The sequence below is a fragment of the Chelon labrosus genome, assembly GCF_963514085.1.
Source record: "Chelon labrosus genome assembly, chromosome: 7".
Taxonomy (NCBI): domain Eukaryota; kingdom Metazoa; phylum Chordata; class Actinopteri; order Mugiliformes; family Mugilidae; genus Chelon; species Chelon labrosus.
This window is the reverse complement of record NC_140343.1, coordinates 20585161-20608624: the sequence shown is the minus strand read 5'-3', so window position 1 is coordinate 20608624 and position 23464 is coordinate 20585161. Positions and strand designations below refer to the sequence as shown.

Below are 23464 nucleotides of genomic sequence, written 5' to 3'. Positions count from 1 at the left end.
TGTGTGTGTGTGTTCAGCAGGTGTACTGTTATACAAGGAAGGTGGGGAGCAACAGAAGTACACAGAGGATGTGATAGCTGTAGGCTGATGAAATCACAGAGCCGTCTCTTTCAGGTCGTTGAGGTTTGGCATACGAGACCTGGACGGGCGACCGAAGCCGTGCCCATTCTGGCCTCCTTTGATGCTCATCTGCTCTGGGTACGGGTTGCCCTCGGGTCGGCCCAGGGCGGAGGTGTGCCAGCCGGACTCCAGCTGTCCTGGCAGCGGGTACGCTGCCTGTCGGCTCTTGAGCTGGGGCGTGCTGACCCCTGAGTGACCTCGGCTTTCAGAGAAACCACCCTGAGCGGAGGCTGGATTAGGCAGCGGCTGGTAGCGCATATCAGACGGCGCGGTCTGGTTGGAGGATGAGGATGAAAGGTGCAGGAGCTTCCGCAGTGACTTGAGTGGCTGGCTCTGAAAGACACATGACAGATAGTCAACCTATTTAAATCAAACTTTTCAAAATGACACACATTTATGGTATATCTTCTTTGAGACTCACCGGAGAGTGTGAATCGGACAGTTTCTCAGGCGGCCAGTCCTTGTCCCGGTCTCGCTCTTGATCCCGGTCTCTGCTCTTGTCACGTGTTCTGTGGCGGCTGCTCTGGTGTCCCGAGGACCTAGAGGACTTCTGGATGACTGTATCCACACCTTCACTAGGAACCTGGCACAAAAAGCATGTGTAATATAACACGTCCAGACCTGTGAATTTCAGTAGAACCAAGATCTGCACAATGTTAAGGGCAACTAGAAACACACTGAAGAATTTAGAGGGTTTTTTAAACCTCAAAATGTAGAAAATCTGTGTTTTATGTTACCCTTCACATGTGTTCATTTATCACAGGCATGAGTGAAGTTATTTGTAGTAACAGGTTGTTATACTGACTGGTCTCAAGTGCACTAAATAAAAAAAATAAAACAAAACATGAATTTGTAGCCAGCCCGTAAGCATTTTCTGATCTGAGGAGGAAAAGAGACAACCCCACTTGTTTCTTATAGATAAATGTTGTTTTGAATGTAAAGGTTTAGTATTTTCAAGCTAAGCCATTTTTTCTACTCTTTACGGAGTACACACTATTTTCTACCGACTCTGAGTCTGACTGCTGGACAGATTGCATTTATTTGTGCTCTGTCATCAGCAGTAACCCTCCCTGAGATTCTGAACAAACTGTCACATATAAATAGAAATGTGAAAGGGAGAAAGAGTCTCAGACACCTATTTCATGCTGAACCATTACTGCCACGGAGATGGCAGTCATCTTAACAAGTCAAAATGTGGTTGCTTTTATGTTGAGCAAATATCTTTGTACTTCCTCCATCCCTGTCTGATCTATACTTCATGGGCTTAGACACAGTTGGAGAGATTGATTAGATGCTTCTGTGTGCAAAGCTTCGTGTATGTTACCAGACACGCAGACTATGAGCGCTATTGATCATCCTCAGCTCATAACCAGAGACATGCTGTTAGGGGCCGTGGCTTAAATCAGATCAGAATCAAAGGGAGCAAACACAAAAATGACCCGTCAGATCCATCCATTTAACTGGAAAAGGCCCTTTGAATAGCCATGACTATTTATTACTGAAACTGTGTCTGTGTGGATGCATCTGACTGGTACGGGTTTATTATCAAACACAATCCAACATCATAATCAAAGAAAACTAGGCTTAAAACTTAAAACTGTGCTGATGTTGTTAATACATGCGATGTTAGATGAGTGACATGGAGGCAGGAGGTGAGTAGGATAGTGTAAAACAGCATGTACCATGGAAGAGGACACCACAGGGAGGACTCTCACAGAAGAACTATGCTTTATGTTATTCTTTGGGCTAAACAGAGGGAAAAGACATTTCTTGATGACAGGAGGCCTTCCTTCAGGGACATCCATCTGTAATATAGAGGCACATGACTGGTGGCACAGATAAACATGAAGCACATGACAACAACAAATGGTTTTATAGCTCTGAAAAGGTGCCACTATGGTGAAGGATTAACAATTTGATAAAGAGTGGAAGAGGTACAGTATGTAGACAAATAGCTTAACAAACAAGGTATTGACGATATGTGTTGATATTGAATGTCATATGCAGGACTCAGCATCCAGATATACTAACGTCCTAAGATGCACTCAGTAGACTCACCATTTGAGATTTTTTCTTTTTCTTCTTTATTGCTCTGAAGAAACCCTGCTTCTCTTTTTCTTTGGATGGCTCAGAGGCATTCAAGACTACAGTATCTGGGCCAGTCCTGGAAATAAAACAAAGCGTACTGATCATGGTGTCCTAGCTAAAAGTTCCCAACTCCAAATAAGACCTGACAGTTTCTGTTAAATCCACCGTGTCACGTGGCGAGTGTGAAATTAAATGTGAAACAAATTACTGCTGGTGTCGAGGTAACCTAGAGTCAGGATGACGTTCTCAGGTAAACAAAATGAACTACTTTCTGTTGGATATAATTACCAGGGGTCAAATGCCGGCTGACGTTTGGAGTGATTTGTCAAACTGCTGCCGTCCCCGGACATGCCTGAGCCCCGGCTCTGACCCCTGCTATCGTGGAAGGAGTTGTCTGGCCGGGGAGAAGGGACTGTTCAACAAACACAGCAAATAGACTCATTCACCATGATATATAGAGAGATATAGGCGCGTTTTGTACCACAGTATAAGCCTACAAACTCTAGACTGGGGGATGTAAGAAAAATGTAATGTGTTTACAGATATAAATATTTAGAAGTGAATGAATTTTCTAAAGATATTAATGTAAAAAAGAGAGCAAAGTAAAGTACTGTCGTGCATTTGTTCCATTTGCTGCTAATATCTGCAAAGGTCACAAGATCATTGATTTTGTACATCATACCCACTATGTGTAGAAATTAGACTTTCATGGTCAACAAAATCCAACAACTTGAGTTATCACCATGTTGCATGTTTCTTTTTGTCTTTATCAAATTGTCTAATCATGACTTGTAGGTCTCCTCTGTGCCTCCAAAACAGTTGTGACTCATCAGAGAATGGACATGGGCCTTCTGAGGGTGTCCTGTGGTGTCTGGCAGAATAATATTGTTAGTGGGGGTCTTTGGTTCCTATGGGTTGAGGGGAGGGTCCTCTGCGGATCAGGCTTGTTCCAGTGCATCCCACAGATACTTGATCAGTTTGGGATCTAGTGAATTTGGAGGCCAGGTCAACACCTTGTGCTGTTTTTCATGTTATTTGAGCTGTTCCTAAACCGTTTTGCCATCAAGGTGTCATTTCTATGGGGTGGGGGTGCCTGGTCTGATGTAGGTGGTTCTTGATTTGTAAGAAATGTCTCATCTGCAGTCTAGTGTCTCATTAAATGTGAAAGGAAGCCTTGATCTGCAGTGTGGTGAAAGAAAGAAAGCCGGAGCCAGATATATCACTACTGACTAAACCAACCTCTGTAGAAGCTGCCCACCCGCCTGGGCATGGATTCACTGTAGATGTTGCGGTTCTCTTTGGAAGAGCCCCCATCTTCTGTTTGCTGGTCATGATATAAGCCAACCTGAGTCACAACAGAAGAACTAATCATAAACAACCTTGGAGGCTAGCTGCTTTGCATGCCCGTCTATCTGAAAAGATACCTTTATCTACCTGAGAGAGCAGAAAATGAAACCGTATTGATTTACGAGTGGTCGTTATAATAAAACATCTGTGGAGGCAATAAAAGTACTCCAGAATCAAACTGAATGTGCTGCGATGACATGCTCGGCTGTGCTATCATAAGCAGTCACATTAGAGAGAAGCAAAGCACACAGAGAAAATGAAGAGGCATCTGATGTGGAGAGACGGAGAAAAAGGGAGAGAGAGAGAGAGAGAGAGAGAGAGAGAGAGAGAGAGAGAGAGAGAGAGAGAGAGAGAGAGAGAGAGAGAGCAGTTCTTGACAGCAGTATCCACCCACATCCGCACTCTCAGAAGACTGGATGTGGGTGGGGAATGGTGGGTGCAGGCAGAATGTCGGACCTCGCTTTTTTGCCGCTGTGTGTGAAAAGATGCAGTGTTGTCCCTTGTGGAGTCCCTTATTGGGGGTCTGCTGTGGGTGACCTCAGTGGGTGCCTGTTCGCTCTGTTAATGGAGACATCATGAAGCATGGAGTAAGCACAGCATTGCAGCACATACATACAAATACACACACATACGCACGCAGCATATATACTATACGTGTATATACAGTATATATAAATATACAGGTAGTGTGAATTACTGTATATCCTAACAAGAAAGCCACGCTATTAGCACTTGTAATGTTCATAGGTGAAGCTGCAGTTATGTTGATCCTGCCTCTCCAGTTCCTTACAAACCTGAGACACAAGATTTGGCTGAAAAAACCAAAACACAGATCACCACAATAAATCCTGGCTGCAAACTGAGACTGAGGCAGAGCTGTCAAATACAACCTGGTGTAGGCATTTGATATGAATAGATCCTGCAGGTTTCTTTTAATCTTGGAGAGGTTTGATGTGGGGTGATGACTGACCCTGCTCATGTCTTCTTCTCTGGAGGAGCCCCCAGAGTGGCGGGGCAGTGTACGATGCTGCAGCTGCGGAGACAGGAGCTGGAGGCTGCTGGCTCGGGTAGGTATGCCCTGCCCGACTGACAGCCCCTCATCTCCGCCATGTGTCCTCTGGTGATCCCTCCGTACGTACATGGAGTGGCGGTGTGGGCGCTGCTGGGAGGAGAAGGGGCTGGTGTATCCCTGACCATAAGACAGAGGGTCATGTGGGGCAGACAAAGAGTGAGCATGGCCCCTGTCAATGCCACTCTCTCCAGGATCCAGGCCATCTGGTGACTTGGCCTCCTCTGAAGTCTTATGGCGGGTGGAGGAGCGCCTGTAGGAGGAGTCCAGGGTGTTGCTCTCTCTGTCTGAGCGCGTGCTTCCCCGGCCAGCCGTGCCAGGTCCCAGCCTGTCCACTCTGCGAGCTGCTGGGCTGCTTGGAGCTGTGAGGTCGAGGCAGCTAGATGGAAAATAGCGTGATGTTGGCTCATCTGCATAAAGATGGACATCATTTAAGTTCCCCACTGACTTGGCATCGCTGAGTGTGCCATAGCTCTTGGACAAGTTCAGGTAGGCAAACTTGGAGGAGGCGGGCGTGGAGCTGTGGGAGTCAATGTAGTTATGTCGACTGTGTTTCTCCCCTGATTGAAGCGTGTTGGTCTTTCCTTCCACAAATGAGTGACGGTTCTGCTGCGAGCGGAAGTTGGATTTGAGGTACTTGGCTCCAGGTCCATCAGATACTTTGGACCCCAAGTTCATCTCAAAGTCGCCTTTGCTCTTGGCCTCACCAGGACTGAGCAGATGAGGCAGATTGCTGCTGGCCAGGTCCATGCCACAGGAGGTGGAGTGGTTGAAGATCTGTGGCTGGTAGTTTTTGGGATGCAGGGTGGGGCTGAGGTTGATGGCTGCAGGCATGTTGCCGTTAAGAAAGCCATCACTGTTGGGGTGGAGGTCCTCGTGTCGGGGTAAGCTGGAGCACTCTCTGCTGCTGGAGCGGTGGCTTCCTGAGCTTTTACCCCCATGGCTCCTGAGCAAAAACAGGAGGGATAAAAGTAAACACCGTGCATCTAGCCTTCTATTTTACACAATAAATGAGAAGATAATGGGTATGATGACATAGCAGTTAACTGGTTTGAATTATAATACATCATAGGATCCTTATTCCTCCTAATATACAGTATGTGCTGTAACCTCACCCGCGACACAGTTACAATAAAGGTCATACGTCCCATAGCTTAAAATGTATCTGTTTGTTCTAGGCCTAGAAAAGTCTAACAGCTATCTGTTTTAGTTTAAAAAACTTTCTTACTAGTAATTGAAAATGCTGCCATCAATTATGCATGTAATTCCTGTTGGCATAATCTTTTGAGGCAATTTGCCAGATTATAGACTGAACAAAATGAGATGATGTGTTTCATTTATTACAATAAAAATATGAATCATAGGTCACTTTATGCTAAAATATTGTGTTGTGTGCAGATTATCATCTGTGAGACAAACATAGTTTATGCATCTAACTGAGTTTCTGGCAAGCTTAACCCAGCTGTAGTGCTCACTGTTGACCTGCTTGGTGTGGTGTTGTCTCCGTGGTGAGGTTTTCTCTTGGAGGAGCGTACAGGTGTAGGTGTGGGCGGGCCGGGTCGCTCCACATGCCGCAGGGTTTGGAAGGCGTGGTGGTTCAGGCTCTGCTCTGTGAGAAAACGCTCTGTCGGATTCAGCAAGAGCAGGTTCTAATGCACAAAACACAAGGAGGGAGCCCGTGAGGCCTCAAGACACCCCGAACACCCAAGACCTCGCAGGAAAACTGAAACAGTCATGCCATTATGACTCATCGCCATTATCATAAAAGTCAGGCTGCTGCTGCATTTAATTGTGTCTCACAGCCAAACAAGCCAAACAATGATGCGAAATATGACTTGTGACATTTACTTTTTTCTTACGAGAATAAATCTGTCTAGACTTTAATGAAAACTGAATCCTGTATGAATGCGCTCAAAATAAAACCTCTGACATGAAGATAGTTTGTGAACTCTGAGTGCAGCTTTGTTTTTATAGATCTAAAATTTATAGCACGTACTTTTCTTACTTCTTCGGTACAACAACGGAAGCAATAAGACAAGCAATAACTCTTTGCAACCTGAGCAGCTTTGCCTTACCACTTAGCAAACATATTTTTGTTATAATTAACGTCTAAACTCAACTCCTGAAAGCTTATTAATAATGACATAGACGCCTGTCCTTGCTGAAGTCAGTCCTGAGATGACATTATGTTAGAAGTGAGTCATTATCTGCAGGGAAAGGCGCAAGTGCACAAGCACAGCCCACATTCTTGACATGGAGCTCCTGTTTACAGTGCAGACACAGCAATAACAGCAGTGCTGGAAGCAGGATATGAGCTGAGAGATGCTGAAGCAGTGAAGAGGCATCATGCAGTCACGACGTAAACACGACGATAATGATGCAATTATCAGATGCCGACTTTATGAAAACGGGAATCTTTATTGTTATGGAGTGCTCTTATGATACTATGTTGGAACTGGAATTGATCAAAGCGGGAAAATAAAAACATGCCCTCGCTCAGAATCCAGCTCTGTCACACCTGTGCCCCTTACCTTCAGCAGGTCGAGCAGGCCTCCGCCAATGATACCCAGGTATCTTCGCTCCAAGGTTTGAGGGTGGTTCACAGCAGGAAACTAAAGCATTAGCAGAAACAGCAGATAATAGGGCTGTCAGAAATATCAGTGTGATAAATGACTGAAAAATAACTAGTTTTCAGAAAGACCAGCAATACCAGCCACCTGCTCCTGTTGGAGTAAGTGAATGCATTTACCATTCAAATGCCGTTAATAACTTGAACGGTTATATAACAAGTCTAAGAGGCTAGTTATTGACTTGCAGTGGAGAACACTGAGAGTGCCAGCAATACACAGGTTCAAGTGGTTTCCTCTTAGATACATTTAGGCTTAACATTAATATCTATTTGACATTAATTATGTTCAGAAGATTCACTACGGAATATTTTCTTCAACCTTTGGGGTCAGCAGAACCTCAAATCAGTGACAGTTTTGTGGCCAGTTCCTTGGTTGTGTTTTTGTACATTAATGTAACAGCTTTATTGCCAATGAGAGGAATGGCATTTAACACTTTAAAAAGTGAGGTTCTATTTTTGCAGACTTTTTTCCTGACTAATAGTAAAAGTTACGGAGGATGTAAATGCCATATAGGTTTTAAGGTAATTTCCTATTTAGCGGTCTATGGAGTCTGTTTGCGTCAATGGAGGAGAAATGGTGTGTAATACTTGTCTCTTTCCTGAGCAGGTTACTTTTAACACTACAGTAGTTTTATTTTAAGACTAATTTTAAGGTGCATAACTTAAGTTAGTTGTTATAACTGATTTACTGATAGACTGCATAGAGATCAATGTATGGTAATATAGTGGTATAGCAGAGCGACTGATCTAAGAATAATAGCTACATTGCGTTTTGTGTTGCTGCTGTTGTGGCAATGTGTCTTTAATATGTTACCTTACTCCCTATGTTGTTTCTTAATCAACAAATCTCATCCAAATTTGCATGAAATATGACATTAGCAAGAAGATGCTCTTACAAATTATTTTATAAATGATGGTGCTGTCACGACCACTTTGTCTCATATTGCCTCATATTAGGAGGCTACTACGCCACCAAGAAAAGTTTTCCTTTCCTTTCATTTTGATGGGATTTTCTTTTGAATTGTAAGGCACATCCAGAAGCTTTTACATCACACATTTCCAAGTGTTAGAGAAAGCACACCAAGTTGTGGGTGGCCAGCGCGATAAAACAACCATCAAACATCCTGTGTTAACAAATGCTGTGTGGTTACTTGCTGGTCTCATTTCTTTTAACAACAACAGTTTGTGTGTTTCTGTCAAACACCATTCTCCTTCCTTGTTGCTTCTTCTGCTCAAATTATTAAGATAACTGTAATTGTAATAATTGTAATGAAGGCGCTTATGTGTATGTCCACTGATCATTGTCATTTGGATTCATGTAGTGGAAAGAGACTTTTTTTTTTGAGCAAACACTAACAATAGGAGATGCTTCGTAGTTTTTTTTTGCGGCTTTTGTGCCTTTATTGTACAGATCAGTAGAGAGACACAAGAAGCTATGGATGGGAGAGAAGGGATGACATGGAAATAGTACAGATTTGACTCAAAACCTGCATTCAGGACTCTAGCCCTTCAACATGGGTCACCCGCACAACCTGGTAAGCTATGCAGGTGTCTTGTTTCTCAAGAAACATCTATGTTCAACATTCATCAACTGTTAGTTGGGATACAAACAAAAATTCAGCTACATTTTTTCTCCACCTGTATCACTCAGAAGTATCCAAACTGTTGAAAATGCAGCTTTACCGAGGAGGTATAATCAGCATCAAGCATTCACAGTGGGACAGTTTGCAAACTAATAATTTTATCCTGTGATGTGGGCAGTGAGGGGAAGGGAAGGACGACCCAGGTCTGTTGTACCACCAGCCTGCCACAGAAGACTTATCACAGCCTTCCTTCACAGTGCATACAGGATGCATGATACACGATGACTCATTGTGATCCAATCAGTCACGGCGCAGCAAACTCAGCCAGGAAAAAAAAAAAAAGCAAGAGAGTAGAGACATCAGGAGAGAAAAAACAAGAGAAGAAGAATAAGAGGAGGAGGAGGAGGGAGAAAGAGACAGCAAAGGAAAAAGTAGATCAAGTGGAGAGCGATGGAAGAAAGGCAGTAATAAAAGCCAATTGGAGGAATGGGTCAGGAGTGTGAGTTGGGGTAAAGAGTGTGACGTTACCCTCAGACCGTGGAAGCGAGGGTTGTTATAGAAGAGCTTCATCTGTTCTGGTGGTAAGGGTCCTAACACCTTCTGGATGGTAAAGAGCTGGTCAATCTCACTCTCTCCTGGGAACAGAGGCTGCCCGTCGCTCAGCTCTCCTAAGATGCAGCCCACTGACCACATGTCCACTGCCTTCCCATAAGGAGCCCTGGGATCACAGAATTGAAGGGGTTGGTGATTAAAGTCAGGTATAAGAATAGCTAATGACAAAATATGCCAGTGTAGTGACATGATTCCTGGGCAAATCTAAAAAAATATATAGAAATGGCAGATGTACCCGAGCAGGAGCTCTGGAGAGCGGTACCATCTAGTGGCCACATACTCGGTGTAGTTGGCATCAGTCCCTTCAGAGAGATTACGTGCAAATCCTGGCAAGAGAAGACAGAGGAAGCAATATCATATAATGAGGAGCTTTTGGACATGCTCTACATGCTGAGAAATCTAAAAATTATTTCAGCTACTGCTCAGTACTGCTCTGGATGCTCGTTATGCTTTAAAGGTGTGAGTTACAAAACCGTTCAGTTAGGTAAAAGCTGCACTGGTGCAGGGAATCATGAGCCTCCTGAGAATACTTTACACCAGCAGAACAGTGGTCAAACCAATATTAGACATTTTTTATCGCACATCCGGTCAGAAAGAAACATTTATTTATGACGGAATTACCCGATATAAATAATACATGAACAAAAGGAACTCACTCTGCTGAAAGAATATGTTCAAAAGTGATCACCAGAGCACCTCCAACTGTGGTCTGGGCGATCCAATCTCTATGCATCCTCAGTGTGTCTTGGCTACGTCCACACCAGTACTTAAAACTTGGGTTTAACATACAGTGTATCCTAAGAATTCATAAAATCAGCTCAAGATACATAATGTGTCCAGCAATAGGTTTTGATATTTACACAAAGATAGTCTAGCTGTTGCCTCAAGATTCCCGTCTTTTGTAAAAGTTAATCTAAAAAGTCTTTCCACAACGCTAATGTTAAATGCACGAATGTAATCATTTACAGCAGCTAGCACGGACTTTCTATTTCCAGTTTGGTCATTCCTCAAAGCTGCTTGCTGAGTCCCGCTATAAAAACAACATACAATGAAAATAACTGTGCCGTAAGACAAAGTCCCAAATGTAAACCTTCGCAGAAGACTCTGTTTGGCCTATGTCTGTTCTCTCAATGCCTTTGGCTGACACAGAGCAAACAGCAGGTCTTCAGTCTCTCACTCCAGATTGCCTGCATGATGTTGGCTATGCCATGGTTTACGTTTCCCCCTGTTTTGCTGTAGCGCCGCCAGACTGAATCAAAGCATGATTAGCCTCTTGTTTCCCCAACACGTTTCATTGATTGAGATGAGAGAAGAATGCACAACAGCAGCCCAAGAGGCAGCACACAGGGACACACACAGAGCTTTAGATAACAGGATGAAGAGTCTGTGTGTTGCTCTCCTGAAGCTCTGGTATCAGCCAAATGTAGTCTCTGCTGAAAATACTCCTTTTACATCACAGCTTTGACTGCTTGGCCACCTTTCTTACACCTCTCACAGTGTGAGGATTTGATAGAGGCGCTCACCAAAGTCACATAACTTGAGGACGTCATCAGAGCTGATGAGCAGGTTTTCTGGCTTTATGTCTGAGGAGGAAGAACACAGATGGGGAGTAAGCTGGTGATCATTACATCATCACTACCATCATTTTCTGCCACCACATGTTCATTTGTCTCATTGAGGAGAATGTTTGAGTGATTTATTATCCTAAAAACAGCAACTTAAGAGTCACAGGAATGAAATTCTCTTGGAAAGCCCTTAACCCATACATCAACTTCCTCCATAACATTGTCATATGTGTGCCTGGGTATACTACAGGCCATTTGGACGCCTGCTCTGTTGCTCCCAGTGTGCCAAATGCTCACATGGGCCATCTGGTTTCTTGCTCTGCTGCAACTGATTCACCAAAAGCTCCTCTTGAGAACAATAGAACGCTTGATTATCAGAAACTCTTTTACACATGGATTTCATTATACTTATACTATGTTTTGATTTCACACTATCAAACACAGATATAATGATGGCAGATATGGTTCTAGCTGATTCTCAGAATGTAAGCACAGATTGTCCCCAGTGATGGAGAAGTAGTAAAAACTGCCTAGACGTGCCATGAGCATCTTCCAACTTCGAGGGTTTCCTCTCTGTCTCACTAACACTCACTATTTTTATAGTGTGTTTTAAAAAAGGGAAAGAAACTGAGAAAATGTAAATTTTACCTCTGTGAACAATGTCATGCTTATGGCACCAGTGAATAGCTTTGATTAACTGGAAGATGTAGCTGCGCGCTTTCTCAGTTGGCACACCGTTGGGTAACTCCTCAAGGAGCTCAAGCATATTCTAAAAGATGGGAAAAACACAATCAAGATGAGACAAGGCCAGGTGACAGGCCTTAACGCAGACCTCATAAAACGCCCAATCTAAAGAAAAAGCTTACCTTCTCAACATACTCAAAAACAAGATATAGCTTCCCTCTTCTGCGGAAGGCCTCTTTCAGCTCGACAATGTTCTCCTGTTTGAGGGTGCGGAGCATCTTGAGCTCCCGTAGCGTTGTTTCTTTAACCTCTTCATTTTCTGCATGGTGGTGAGATGGAGAGGAAATCAAGATCACACTGAGCTTCCATGTGCTGATGAATATGGGATGCTGGCCAAAGGAAATGAATGGGGATGGACTGCTTGATTACGTGTTCTCTGATTAGGACTTCTTATTGGAAACGAGACCCTCTTACCTTCACTGTCCTTGAATTTCTTAATGGCCACAATTTCATTGGTCTCCTGCAGGAAAAACACAAAGCAGTGGGTAATTAGAAGATAGTAACACTATTTTTTATATACACCATTTACATTTTTTTGACTTTTTTTTTTTAATAAACTATCTAATGTATAGCTATAAATATTAGTCAGTTAGTGAAATGGCGGGAAACGATTTGTCAAAAAAATGGTTATTTCGCAATTCTTTCAAACAAAAAGCTAAAAATGAGGTGGTTTTGTGTTACCAACATTAATAATTTACTTTGATTTTATTGTTCTTACATCAGAGTTAATCAAATATCTTTGGGTTTAAGTGTTTGAAGAGTTGCCTTGGAAATTGACTGAATAAGAAAATAAATTATAGTGTGGAGGATTAGTATTTTCAGAAAGATGTGATGGACAACTGATACAAGTCGTTGCTTTGCATTAAGGGGTCACCATATACAAAACTATACAAAAAACAGCGTGAATGGTTTGCTGCTATAATGTAGCAGAAAAATAACAGAATCATAACAGACAATCCATCAAGCCATGTCCCTTGCTTAGGTATAAGTGACATGAAAAAAAAATCAAGTACTCAGAAATTCAGACTTAATCACCACAGAGTCACTGACTTTCAGAGACGCTTCTTGTCATGCCTCCTTGAAGTTCTTTGTGAGAGACGCCCCACCACTAGCCCCGTTTCTCGACATGTCCTAGTTAGGCCTGGTATTTCTGCCTATGGCTCAGAGCTGTGCTCCAGTTCCCCCCCTCACAGAAAGCCAAAGGCAGCATCGCACCACTCCAACATGGATCATAGTGAACAGCGAGCCCTCCTCCCAGCAGTGAGAAGCACGAGATGACTCACAGCAGGGTCAGCTTAATACATATCACTGTGCTGTCCAAATGCAAGACAGCCTGAGGGAAGAGAGCTGATGAGCATCGACTAAATTACCTGTTTTATGTCTGAACCTTGGTCACTAACGAGGGAAATACGACCTGATCAGTAGATACAGTGGATTTTAACATATAATGATCAGCAGTCTTGAAAATCATAGGCTTTAATTGTATGTACTGTGCATCTAACTGTATCCTTATATACATGTCTGCACATAGAAGAGAACAGGTGCTTTCAGAACCGCCAGGCTGAAATAATACTCACAATACTGTCATTGTTCCATGTTAGTAGTGTTCATCCTGTCATATTTGCCTTAAGTTGTATTTGAGGGGAGATAATTATGTTTAAAACTGAAAACATGCATTTTAGCTAAGACACTATGCAGACTTGTCCATGTGTGTGTAAAAATGAAAAAGGATCAATTATGGTTTCATGATTTTTTTCATGAACAAATATTTTCTGACCATCTGTGATGATTTATCACTAAACTGCATTGAGGCTTTCAAAAAAATATTTATTTAAGCGAATTGATCCTAGTGAGTGCATCTAGGCCTAACTAGGACATGTCTCTTATCCTGGTCTAGATCATATTTAGATTGTTGGTTTCTTGTGTTGAATTTCTGATTGTGTGCGTGCAGGGGAGTGCTGATAACAGCTATTATGTTCTTCACTCACAAACAAAGTAGCATTAAATGAATGAAAGCTGTGTTTACACGTATCAGTTTGCATCCAGTTCTGGATTCTAAAATCAGGTTAAAATGTTTACATCTGCAACACATAACCAGGATACTCCAGGCAAATTTCTGAGTCATTTATTTAAATGATGATCGGGATTTAAAATGAGGGATGGAAGGGTCTTTTTGCTTTCAGTTCATTTCCGTTGGTTGTTGCTGCTTGCTTCTCTCACTTTAGTTCCACCCTCCCTGTGCTACCATTTGCCAAAAAAAACAGCCCTAAATCCAGACTTCAAAACATCCTTTGGAGAAGCAGCTTGTTGACATCACCGACAATACAAAATGTTTCTCTCCACTCTCTGAAGTGGACACAGGAGCATACCAGAAAACACACACTTACTGCTGCCGCAGGAAGAGGCTCTGTGGAACATGAACTCAAGGTGAGCACTGACTCCTCACACAGAGCGGTTCCCATCACCCACACTTCCTCAGAACACCGACCAAACTACCCAACCCAAGACACCCAACATAACCTGTTTCTTTGCTTCAATTCACAGCGCATTTCATCAGTCATTTAAGCCCGTTCCAGTTATTTCTGCTTTAAGTACAAACTGCACAATGCACTGTGGTCAGAATGGTACCAGATCCAGCAAGAACTATAAACACCTTTCAGACTGATCTCTCTTTTGTTAACAGCCATCTGGGAGCAGCCTGAAACAGTCAAGGAGTTCTGTAGTTTATTACGAGTGCATGTTCATGTTGGAGGGATCAGCGCAGAACACCAGGCGCTCTGGACCTTTCCGTGTAACGTTTTATTTTAAGCTCTTTAGGAATTCCCAAGTGGCGGTAGACTGTGAGGCTCATTCATGTGGCAGAGAAATCAAGCTGGGTAAATTATTATGTACGAGCACGCTGTCCCTCTCCCACGACCTGAGCAGCACAGATTAAAGCCTTGGGTCAAATGAGAGCACCTATTCGATACTTCCTGGAGTCAGGCACCCCATGAGCTACAATACTGATATCCACAACTGCAGGGTACACAGGTAAGCAAGTTTTTAATTGCCAAAAAGAAAAGTGAAGCATGAAGAATGGAGTAGAACATAACAATGCCATGCGGTCTAAAACAATAAATAACAAGAATCTAATTAAACTCATTTTAACAGCACTGCTCTCTGGGTTTTCATTTACTTCCCATTTATTAACACAACCAAATCAGTAATGCAACACCAGATGGTTTGCCCTGAAGAAAATCTGGAATATCTGTGATTAAAGCTCATACTTGGTGGGTTTATTTTATGATTTCAAAGACTGATACATCACTTTTATAAGTATGCAAATCTCGCCCACTGGAAATGATAAGAGACAACAAATTAATTACAAAGTTATTCATTGTTCACATTCTCGATTAAAACAGTCATCTCCTGTGTTTTCCAAAGCACAGTTAGTCAGTGGAGGATGCAGTCATAACACTGTGTTACTTTGAGCATCATGCTGTAATATCGTTCCATCTGGTTTGAAGCGTTTGCTGCCGATGCTCTGTAGCAAACTACATCACTGAACACAGTGTTAATGACTTTGACTTTGTGTCCAAGACTTGCAGAGTATAACATGATCCAACTAGAAATGCCAAGATCCCATGTTATGTCTCTATTTACACTGCCCAGACCAGGAGATCAAACATGAACGGGAAATTTGTTGATAACAGCCTTTCAGGGACGATGAACGCTTTAAGAGCAAAGCCAACAAAACAAAGCACAAAACGAGAGACTGCAAATTGTTTAGGTTGCAGCTCGAACTTTCCCTCAGTAGAATTCCTGATTTACACCGCAGGTCCTCTGTAATGACAGGGTTTTCTCTGAGTACCTCTTAGCCTCAGGTTGCTGAAGCAGCACTTCATACAATGCAGAGGACTGCAGGTGACGTTCACCATGATCGCCCCACACGTCTCTGGAGAAAGCTCCTGTGGACTTTCACATTAGGATAGACTTTAAATTTTGAGTGGAGACCTACGAAGTTTATTTACCCCCAAAAAAGGAAAACACAAACTATACGTGTGCCAGCAACACTGAGGACTGTTTTGTATCAGTACTCATACAGGATGTGTACTGTGTGAGGTTTAATGTAAGTATTTGTATTTTGTACTGTGTTCGTGCTGTGTCTGATGTTACAAAGTAACCTTGTTGTACCACAACATCCATGAAGAACCACATATAATTCACTCAAAGATCACTAGCTCACCTTATTCTATACACCTTGAAATGTGACAAATGCTAATGTAGAGCTGGGCAATAACCGAATAACTGGGGTCAAAGTCACAGAGAAACTCTGAATGATCGGCTAAACCAGAACGCATGCTAGATGAGTTGGCTGAATACACCGTAGCTCTTTCCACCCATTGTTAGCATTGTGATGGAGTTATCTGTGACTGGAAAGAATTCACATCCAGGACATGAACTCACAAAGCCTGCAACAACAGGTGAGCTGGGCCTGACTGTCTGTGTTCGACAACGCTTCACATCTAGACTTGAAATAGCCTCCATCTGTCAAGGGACAATGACGACTTTAACATAAGACAGGAAATGTTTGTCCCCTCTATATCTTTTTCTTTCTCTCTCTCTGGCTCCTGATAGGACCACATAGGCAAGTGCTCCACTCAAGGTGACCTATTTAACGCTAGATGTGAAAGTCCTTTTTTCCTCTCCTGTCCCAGTTTCTGTTCACTGGGTACAAAAATAACTGTTCCCTTCAAAGGGGGGCGGCAGACGTTCTTTTTTTCCTCCACTAAATAAATCTAGATTTTATTGACAGCCACTCAGCTTATTTTGGAGGAATACAATTTAAGCAGACAGCATCAATTTTATTATCTTAGGGAAAGCGCTGTCGGTTAGACAGTCTTAAAAAAATGGAGCTGAAGCAATGCTAAAACAAAAGATGATTAAAAAAAAAACATGGACATTTATGATCAAGATAGGACAAACAACAGATGACTGCAGAGCGGTGGTGACTCACTTGATGCTACATGGCAGCTCCAAACAACAGTGATGGATTCAATAGTCAATACACTAATTACTCATTTCTGGACTATTGTGTGCTGTCTCTATTTAACAACTCAAAGTCACAGACAAACACAATGCAAACATTAAGAGAAACATTTCCAGCACATAATAGATTGGCTCACATTAATGGATTAACCATAAATCACACAGCAAAAAAAAAAAGATTCAGTTACTCAACAAGTCAAAATATAAAAACTGTATTATACCTGTAGCCTCGCCCTAACTAGACATCACACAGAGTTTGCTAAAAAAAACATGAAGTCAAAACTGCAAATACACTTTAGATAACATTCACAGAGACAGGCTTTCATTCAAAACGTGCGGAAAGTAAGTGACAACCTCCAGGGCTGAAAATCTGAGCAAAAGCTGAACAGCCAAAAACTGCAGTTCCAGAAATGGCCACTTGAGGCTGGTTCCATAAGAGAGTAATTTCCCAAAGACCTCCATGTTAAAATCCACAAGTTTACAGCAGAAATAAACATATTTACAGCCTGGTACAGCATTTGGTCTCAGCATCTAATTTCCCAATCATTCACAAGTGTCTTGGGATAGATTTTTGTATAACTCACACGTTTATTACATTAAGGCTTAGGGTTATGCATACTTAATGGTGTGGCTGAGAGAAAGCTGAGTGCCCTCACTGGTTGCTAGCTGTTTCCATCTCTATTACCCACCCAGCTCAGCTCCACTCATGTGAATTAGCCAGGAGTTCGGAAAAGTCAAGAAGCACTGCCAAAATGGTGATGGCAAGAAAACCTACACGTAACGTCATGGACGGTTTGCTCATCTTTACATACAATCAAAAGTGTAAACTCAATACTTCCTCATCCAAATACAAACTCATAGTGTTAGTTACAATATTATAATGCACAACCCCATGTCATGTTGCATGCTTATGCCTAATACTGTCTAACAAGCTTATCTTTCAATATTGTATTGTTAATAAAAAAGTATTATGCTATCTGGGTTTAGAAGTGTTGATAGATAGTTTTTATCTTTGGACATGACCACTCTAATTGTTTCCACCTGTGTCCAGTTTCTGTGCTAACAAACTGCTTGCAGCAGCTTCATATTTATCTCATAGACATGAGAGTTGTACCAGCATTGTTATCAAAATTGCAAATAAGAACATCTAAGTACCAATACCATAAAAACATGCTCCTTCAAGTAAGCTAGTAAGCTAACAAACAGTACAGAGACTATTGGCCTGGTATTAGTATGCGTTTACTATAGCTAATGATAGTAACTGCAGTTAAAAGACAAAAAAATATATGGAGTGAACCACAGGGGAGGGTGGGTTTCATCAGGTCAACCTATAGTTCTCGCTTTCTGTCATTTACTCTTAAAAGATTACTTCTGTGAATTTTGCACACATTTCTTTAAACATTCTAAAACATGGTTATGGACTAAAATAAATTTAATACAAAAGAGAAAGCACGTAGATATAACCCCACTGTGTTACAAATTTGATTAAAATTGTGTTTTGTTCATCGACTACATTGGTAGCAGAGGTGCCCACAGGACCAGGCAAGCTGGCCCAATGCTGATAGTGGGACACCATGAAGAAAGTATACACAAATTAGTTTTTCTTAATACCAAATTACCTCAAAACAACAGCAGCATTTGCTGCATGCCAGACCATGATATATGGTTCTATACTGGCTGTATCATTGTGACAAATGGCACTGACTGGATTGTATGTACTGCTTCACCATTGGCTGAACATGTTCAGTAAGAAAGGCTTGATGTTGGCGCCTGTCTTTGGCCCTTAGGGGTTTTGTGAACCTGAACCATGCCAGAAAAATACAACCCCACGCCACAGTGGAGCTGCCAGGAGCGTTCACTGTAAGAAGCAAGCATCATGCCTGTAGACTCCTTTTGGCATGTGCCACATATGTTCCCGCTCACTTGCTAATAATAGGATGACTCATGAGATCATGTGATGTTTTCCGCTGCTTGACAGAACACTCGCCGTGCCATTAGCACTCAAATCACAAAATAGCTTGTATATGCTTGATAAAGTGATTGATAAAGCAATGCGACCAGTCAACAGCAAGTATCATTGTGTGCAAAGTTTCCAGCAGACAAATTAACGAAAGTGAAAAGAGAAATTTATTACCTGGTTTACTCAACTGTCTGTTTCTTCTTGTCACGTTATGCATGGACATCCCTGTCAAAAGGTATTTCTGTCTACAGTCAACTCAAGCTACGGTCTTTCTCTTTCACTTTCATGCCAACATATCATTAGCCTGTGCTCTCATGACACATTAGATTCAGCTGTCAGTTTCTTCCTCTCCCAGTCAGCTTAAGTGATACCTTTTGATTCAGATTCCTGAGTCTATTTGTCATATTCAGGCTAACATAAGGTCAATGAAATGTTGTGGATGAGAACCAGTCAATTTAGTGATAAGAATGCACTAGAATATTAAATATGGAATCTAGCATACACTAATCTGAATCTTACAAAATGAAATACAGACCAATCCAGTATGATTATTATGTTTTTAGTACAGTGTCTAATAGGACAAAATATTAATATGCTAACATGTAAGCTACTAAAGCTACAGTGAATTTATATTTATGTTATTACTATAAAATGTTATGTTATCTAGCTTTAGAGGTGTCGATAGCTGCTCAAAGGTATAGTGCGAACTTTTACATACAAATGAATACCTGCTATGTTAAAGCTCTTGCAAAATGAGTTCATACAATGTGTAATTCAGTGCCAGATAATCTTTCTATATTTTGCAGTAAAGTGGAGTTGTAACTGACAAAATTCCCATGCTGGTACACCTGTAGAGATGTGTTATCAACGAATGCGTCTTTAGATCTGAAACTAAAAAAAAAAACAGATTTGCATTAACATATGTACTAATCTACACCCTTTCTCAATAGTAAGTCAATGGGTTTCCCTCCTATGTCTGCATGAAGATGGTAATGTTTTGACAACCTGTACAATGCTGGAGTCTATTTTTAGCAACCATTAACTAACACCATTTTACATATGTAAAAGACCTTTGTGTGTTTAATGTTACTTGCTCAACAGCACATGTGAGCCTGTGGTTTTCAGGATGCCAGCAGTATGAAAAGTCTAGGGGCAGAACAGGAAACAAGAAGAAGGAAAACTGTTGCTTCATGTGCCAAGCTAATAATTTTTGTTAGAGTGAGTGGTTGGCGTCTTTAAGTACAGTATTGATTTCTCCTTAATACATCCATGGCTTGCTCAAACTAGTCTGTGACAGTTATTCCTATAAACTAGCAAATCACGGACAATTTAGACAGAACATATTCGAACTAAAAAATTGGAAAAACGACTGACATAAATACTCAAAAATCATGGCCAGTGTGGTTCTGTTTTTGCTCACAATGTTTGGTTTTAATACAAAATATTTTCTATTGGCAACTGCGGAAGTGAGACTAATTTATCTAAGAAAATGGAAGGTAAGCCCAAAGACAGATGAAAGAAATGCTGAATGAGTGACTGCACAAATGCTAGTGGAACAAACATACATTATTTACAACAGATTAACAGTAAAACAGTCGGTGCTATTTATATAGTCTCTATAGTCTCTTGTTTCTGTTTCCGTCTAAATGTAAGAAAATGCTTTTATTTCATCTTATCTTGAGTGCTGTGAGAATAATCAGAAAAATGAAAAGCCGAAAAACTTTTTACATGTTGGAATTCTGTCATAAAAATAATAAAATATAACTGTAACTGCAACGGACATAAGATAAAATAAGATAATCCTGTATTTATCCCACAGTGGTGAAAGAAGCACGCTCACAGCCTGACATTCACACCTGCTGTTTCTACGCTTCCTAACACAGTAATAGGATCTTATTTTATCGGCGCTGTAAGTCCAAGCAGGTGATTATGTTGGGAGTTAATGAGCCCATGTACTGTCAACAGAAACAAATACGACAGGTGTTAATTTACCAAAAGTGATGTCAGTGTATAGGCTGTGCTTAAGTTTCATTTTGCTATGAAAGAGTCATCTCTTAAATGATTTTTTAGATATACAGATTTTACTGATGACGCGAGGGAAAATACTTCTAGTTAGAGGTTTAGTGGTATGTGATATTTTTTTTTCTTTTCTTTTTCTATTTTACTGAAAGAACTTATGATTTATATTCGTCTGATTTCAACACCTCCAAAGATAGGGCCATGGCTTTCCATTAAGAAGCTGTGGTCAATGAAACATTCAGCGCTTCAAATGTTCCCGACTGAATATTTATGGAGGAGACAGAGCCCCAACTCTGTTAATGTTTTACCTCCATGTAGTTGCAGTGTATGGGTTGTCGAGCACATTCAGGGCGCCGCTGTGTGTAGTGCGCATTCCTAAGAGGTGTTCCATGCTTAAGCAAATACTTACAGCAGCTTTGTTTACCCTCTCAGTTCTGCAATCCACATACAGCTGCATGCTACAGAACCACGAATGGTCATGTTTGAGCCCTATCCGGGATTTAGATTAGCCGCAAGAGAGAAGCCTCAGTATTTGACTTACCTCCGAGGTAAGTTTCAACAGAGAGTTTCACTTGAAAGTCAACAGGTCTAAGAGTTGCGTGGTAGGTCTTAAAACGCAAGTACGGCCATAAAACAAATGACATGCAGAAAGTGTGTCACATGTTCAAGGACACTGAAATAAATCTGTTCTAAAATGTATTTTTCCATGCATACTACAGTACAGTTACAGTACAATATTCAAACACTGCAATGGGGGGTAAGTATCCGTATCTGATGATGTCAAGACTATTTAATAAACCTAATAAATCTAGTCCTGCAGCATGAACACTCTCCAGTCTTGTGAACAACAGCACAACATAAGCTCATGACAGGCTTAAATACAGCACTAAATCTATTTCCTTTAACTTTACTGTTTTACCACAACAAGTGATGAGCAGGTCCAGTGTAAAACAGTCCAACAGTCTTTACTAGGTTAACAGAGAGCCATGTGAATGTGAGCTTGTTCTGTAATCTACACTGAGCAAACTTGCCTTCTAACATGTGTCAATGAACTCAGGGTCAAACTGAAGGGAGTAGTTTCCACTCTCACCACTGATATTAGCAGTTTCGTCAACACTGAGGATTAACATCAAACATCACCACCAAGTATTACCAAATTCAAAGCATTATTTTGAACTAAGTACTACGAACAAGATATGAGCATGAATTCAGTAAAACAAACTATAATATGGTTGAAATTTACAAGTTCCATAATTTCTCAATGAACTTTCCTTCAGTTCCTTCTACATTTTACCCAAATGTGCTTCAGAGGGTGATTTATTGGTCTGTTTTATAATTGCATTACAAAGATGTCAAAAAGTAGAAGACAAAGGACAGAGAGAAGAAAAGGAAGACGAAGAAGACAAGTTAAATCCTGAATACACCACTAACATCATGCCAAAAATGAAACACGAGCCAGTGTTGGCCAGTTGGGTGCCAAAGGAAAGCGATACACCGGAAAATCAAGGGAAAATTCCAATACTACTGGTCCAAGCAACATCAGCATGCTAATAACCTGTAGTTAACTCAGCATTTGTATTTAATAAATGAGGAAATACACCATTTGTGTTTCCATAATTTAATATTACTTTCACAAATTACATTCTTCAGTAAAATCACATTCATTTTTTGATCTTAAGCAAGTCTTGTTAAATTTATAGACATCAGCATAGTCCAATAGAACTGCTTGTTGGGACAGCTGAAATAGCTTTGGAAGCCAAACGTCCCCCACACCGTTCTGTGATTCTCACTATTTCAAAGATTTTTGTCTCATGACAGCTTTCAACCTTTGAAAGTGACTCCTCCAAACAGCTAGAAATTCATTTTCCTTCAGTCTCGGCGGGACCGAAGTTCCAAAGTTAATCTTTTTAAACAAACCCAACATTTACAAATGAGGAAGCCTACTATTAATACAATATATAATCCCACAGTTTCAGTTAATATAACGTCTATAGGGTGTCTGGGATGTTCACAAAGTCATATTTGTGCGTTTTACTCAAACATTTGCTATAGCTTGAACTAGTTTTAAAAAGAGATGGACACATTCGATGCCACAAGACTATGATTAGGTCTCACAATAAATTAGCATAAATTATATGGTTTTATCAAGAATCAATAGAGAAAAGAGAAAGTCCCAGACTATCCTTGTTGCTCACTTGGCACAAGGTAGCCTCCTTGAAACTGCACAAATCTAGCAGTCTCCTGATTTACTGTAATCACCCAAAAATAAAACACGGAATTCCTATTAGAGCATGAGCCAAAAAGAATTAGTGAGCCCAAACATTCATTTGGTAATGCATTTACATGAAAAGAGAAATTAATAAAAGATGCGCCAGAACAAGAAGACAAAAGCTTTTCTGTGTCCCAGTGTGCTCAACCCATTTGACATAACAGCATGTTGCAGTTTTATTCTGGGTTATCTCTTTATGAAAAAGCTGTGGCAAAATTCAGCAGTGTAGGACAAGACTGAGCGAGGCTGGAGCGTTGTAAAAACATTAGTGAGTGATAGTACAAGTGATACAAGTGATCGTAATGATGGGCTGCGTCAGCAAGCCTGTGTTACCTCCATATTCACATACAGTCTGTATGAAGTGAGCTTGTATGACTGAATGAGTCAGGACAAGATGTCACAGATTCAGTAAGTCCTCCATAATGAGGTAC

At 41.2% G+C, this 23464-nt stretch overlaps 1 protein-coding gene across 1 annotated transcript in view; it reads right to left on the bottom strand.

Moving 5' to 3' along the window:
• LOC311490889 (cyclin-dependent kinase-like 5) overlaps positions 1 to 23464 on the bottom strand; it is a gene marked incomplete at its 5' end in the record, with an annotated part of 30871 nt that continues 7407 nt past the window's right edge. Inside the window, 16 exons of the mRNA XM_084548644.1 lie at positions 1 to 453; positions 542 to 703; positions 1803 to 1925; positions 2179 to 2284; positions 2497 to 2620; positions 3448 to 3553; positions 4012 to 4113; positions 4526 to 5570; positions 6107 to 6273; positions 7156 to 7236; positions 9365 to 9554; positions 9684 to 9774; positions 10972 to 11031; positions 11662 to 11782; positions 11880 to 12016; positions 12172 to 12217. Coding sequence (XP_084404770.1) covers positions 94 to 453; positions 542 to 703; positions 1803 to 1925; positions 2179 to 2284; positions 2497 to 2620; positions 3448 to 3553; positions 4012 to 4113; positions 4526 to 5570; positions 6107 to 6273; positions 7156 to 7236; positions 9365 to 9554; positions 9684 to 9774; positions 10972 to 11031; positions 11662 to 11782; positions 11880 to 12016; positions 12172 to 12217 — 3021 coding nt within the window. The 3' untranslated portion in view covers positions 1 to 93. The remainder of the gene's footprint in view (positions 454 to 541; positions 704 to 1802; positions 1926 to 2178; positions 2285 to 2496; positions 2621 to 3447; positions 3554 to 4011; positions 4114 to 4525; positions 5571 to 6106; positions 6274 to 7155; positions 7237 to 9364; positions 9555 to 9683; positions 9775 to 10971; positions 11032 to 11661; positions 11783 to 11879; positions 12017 to 12171; positions 12218 to 23464) is intronic.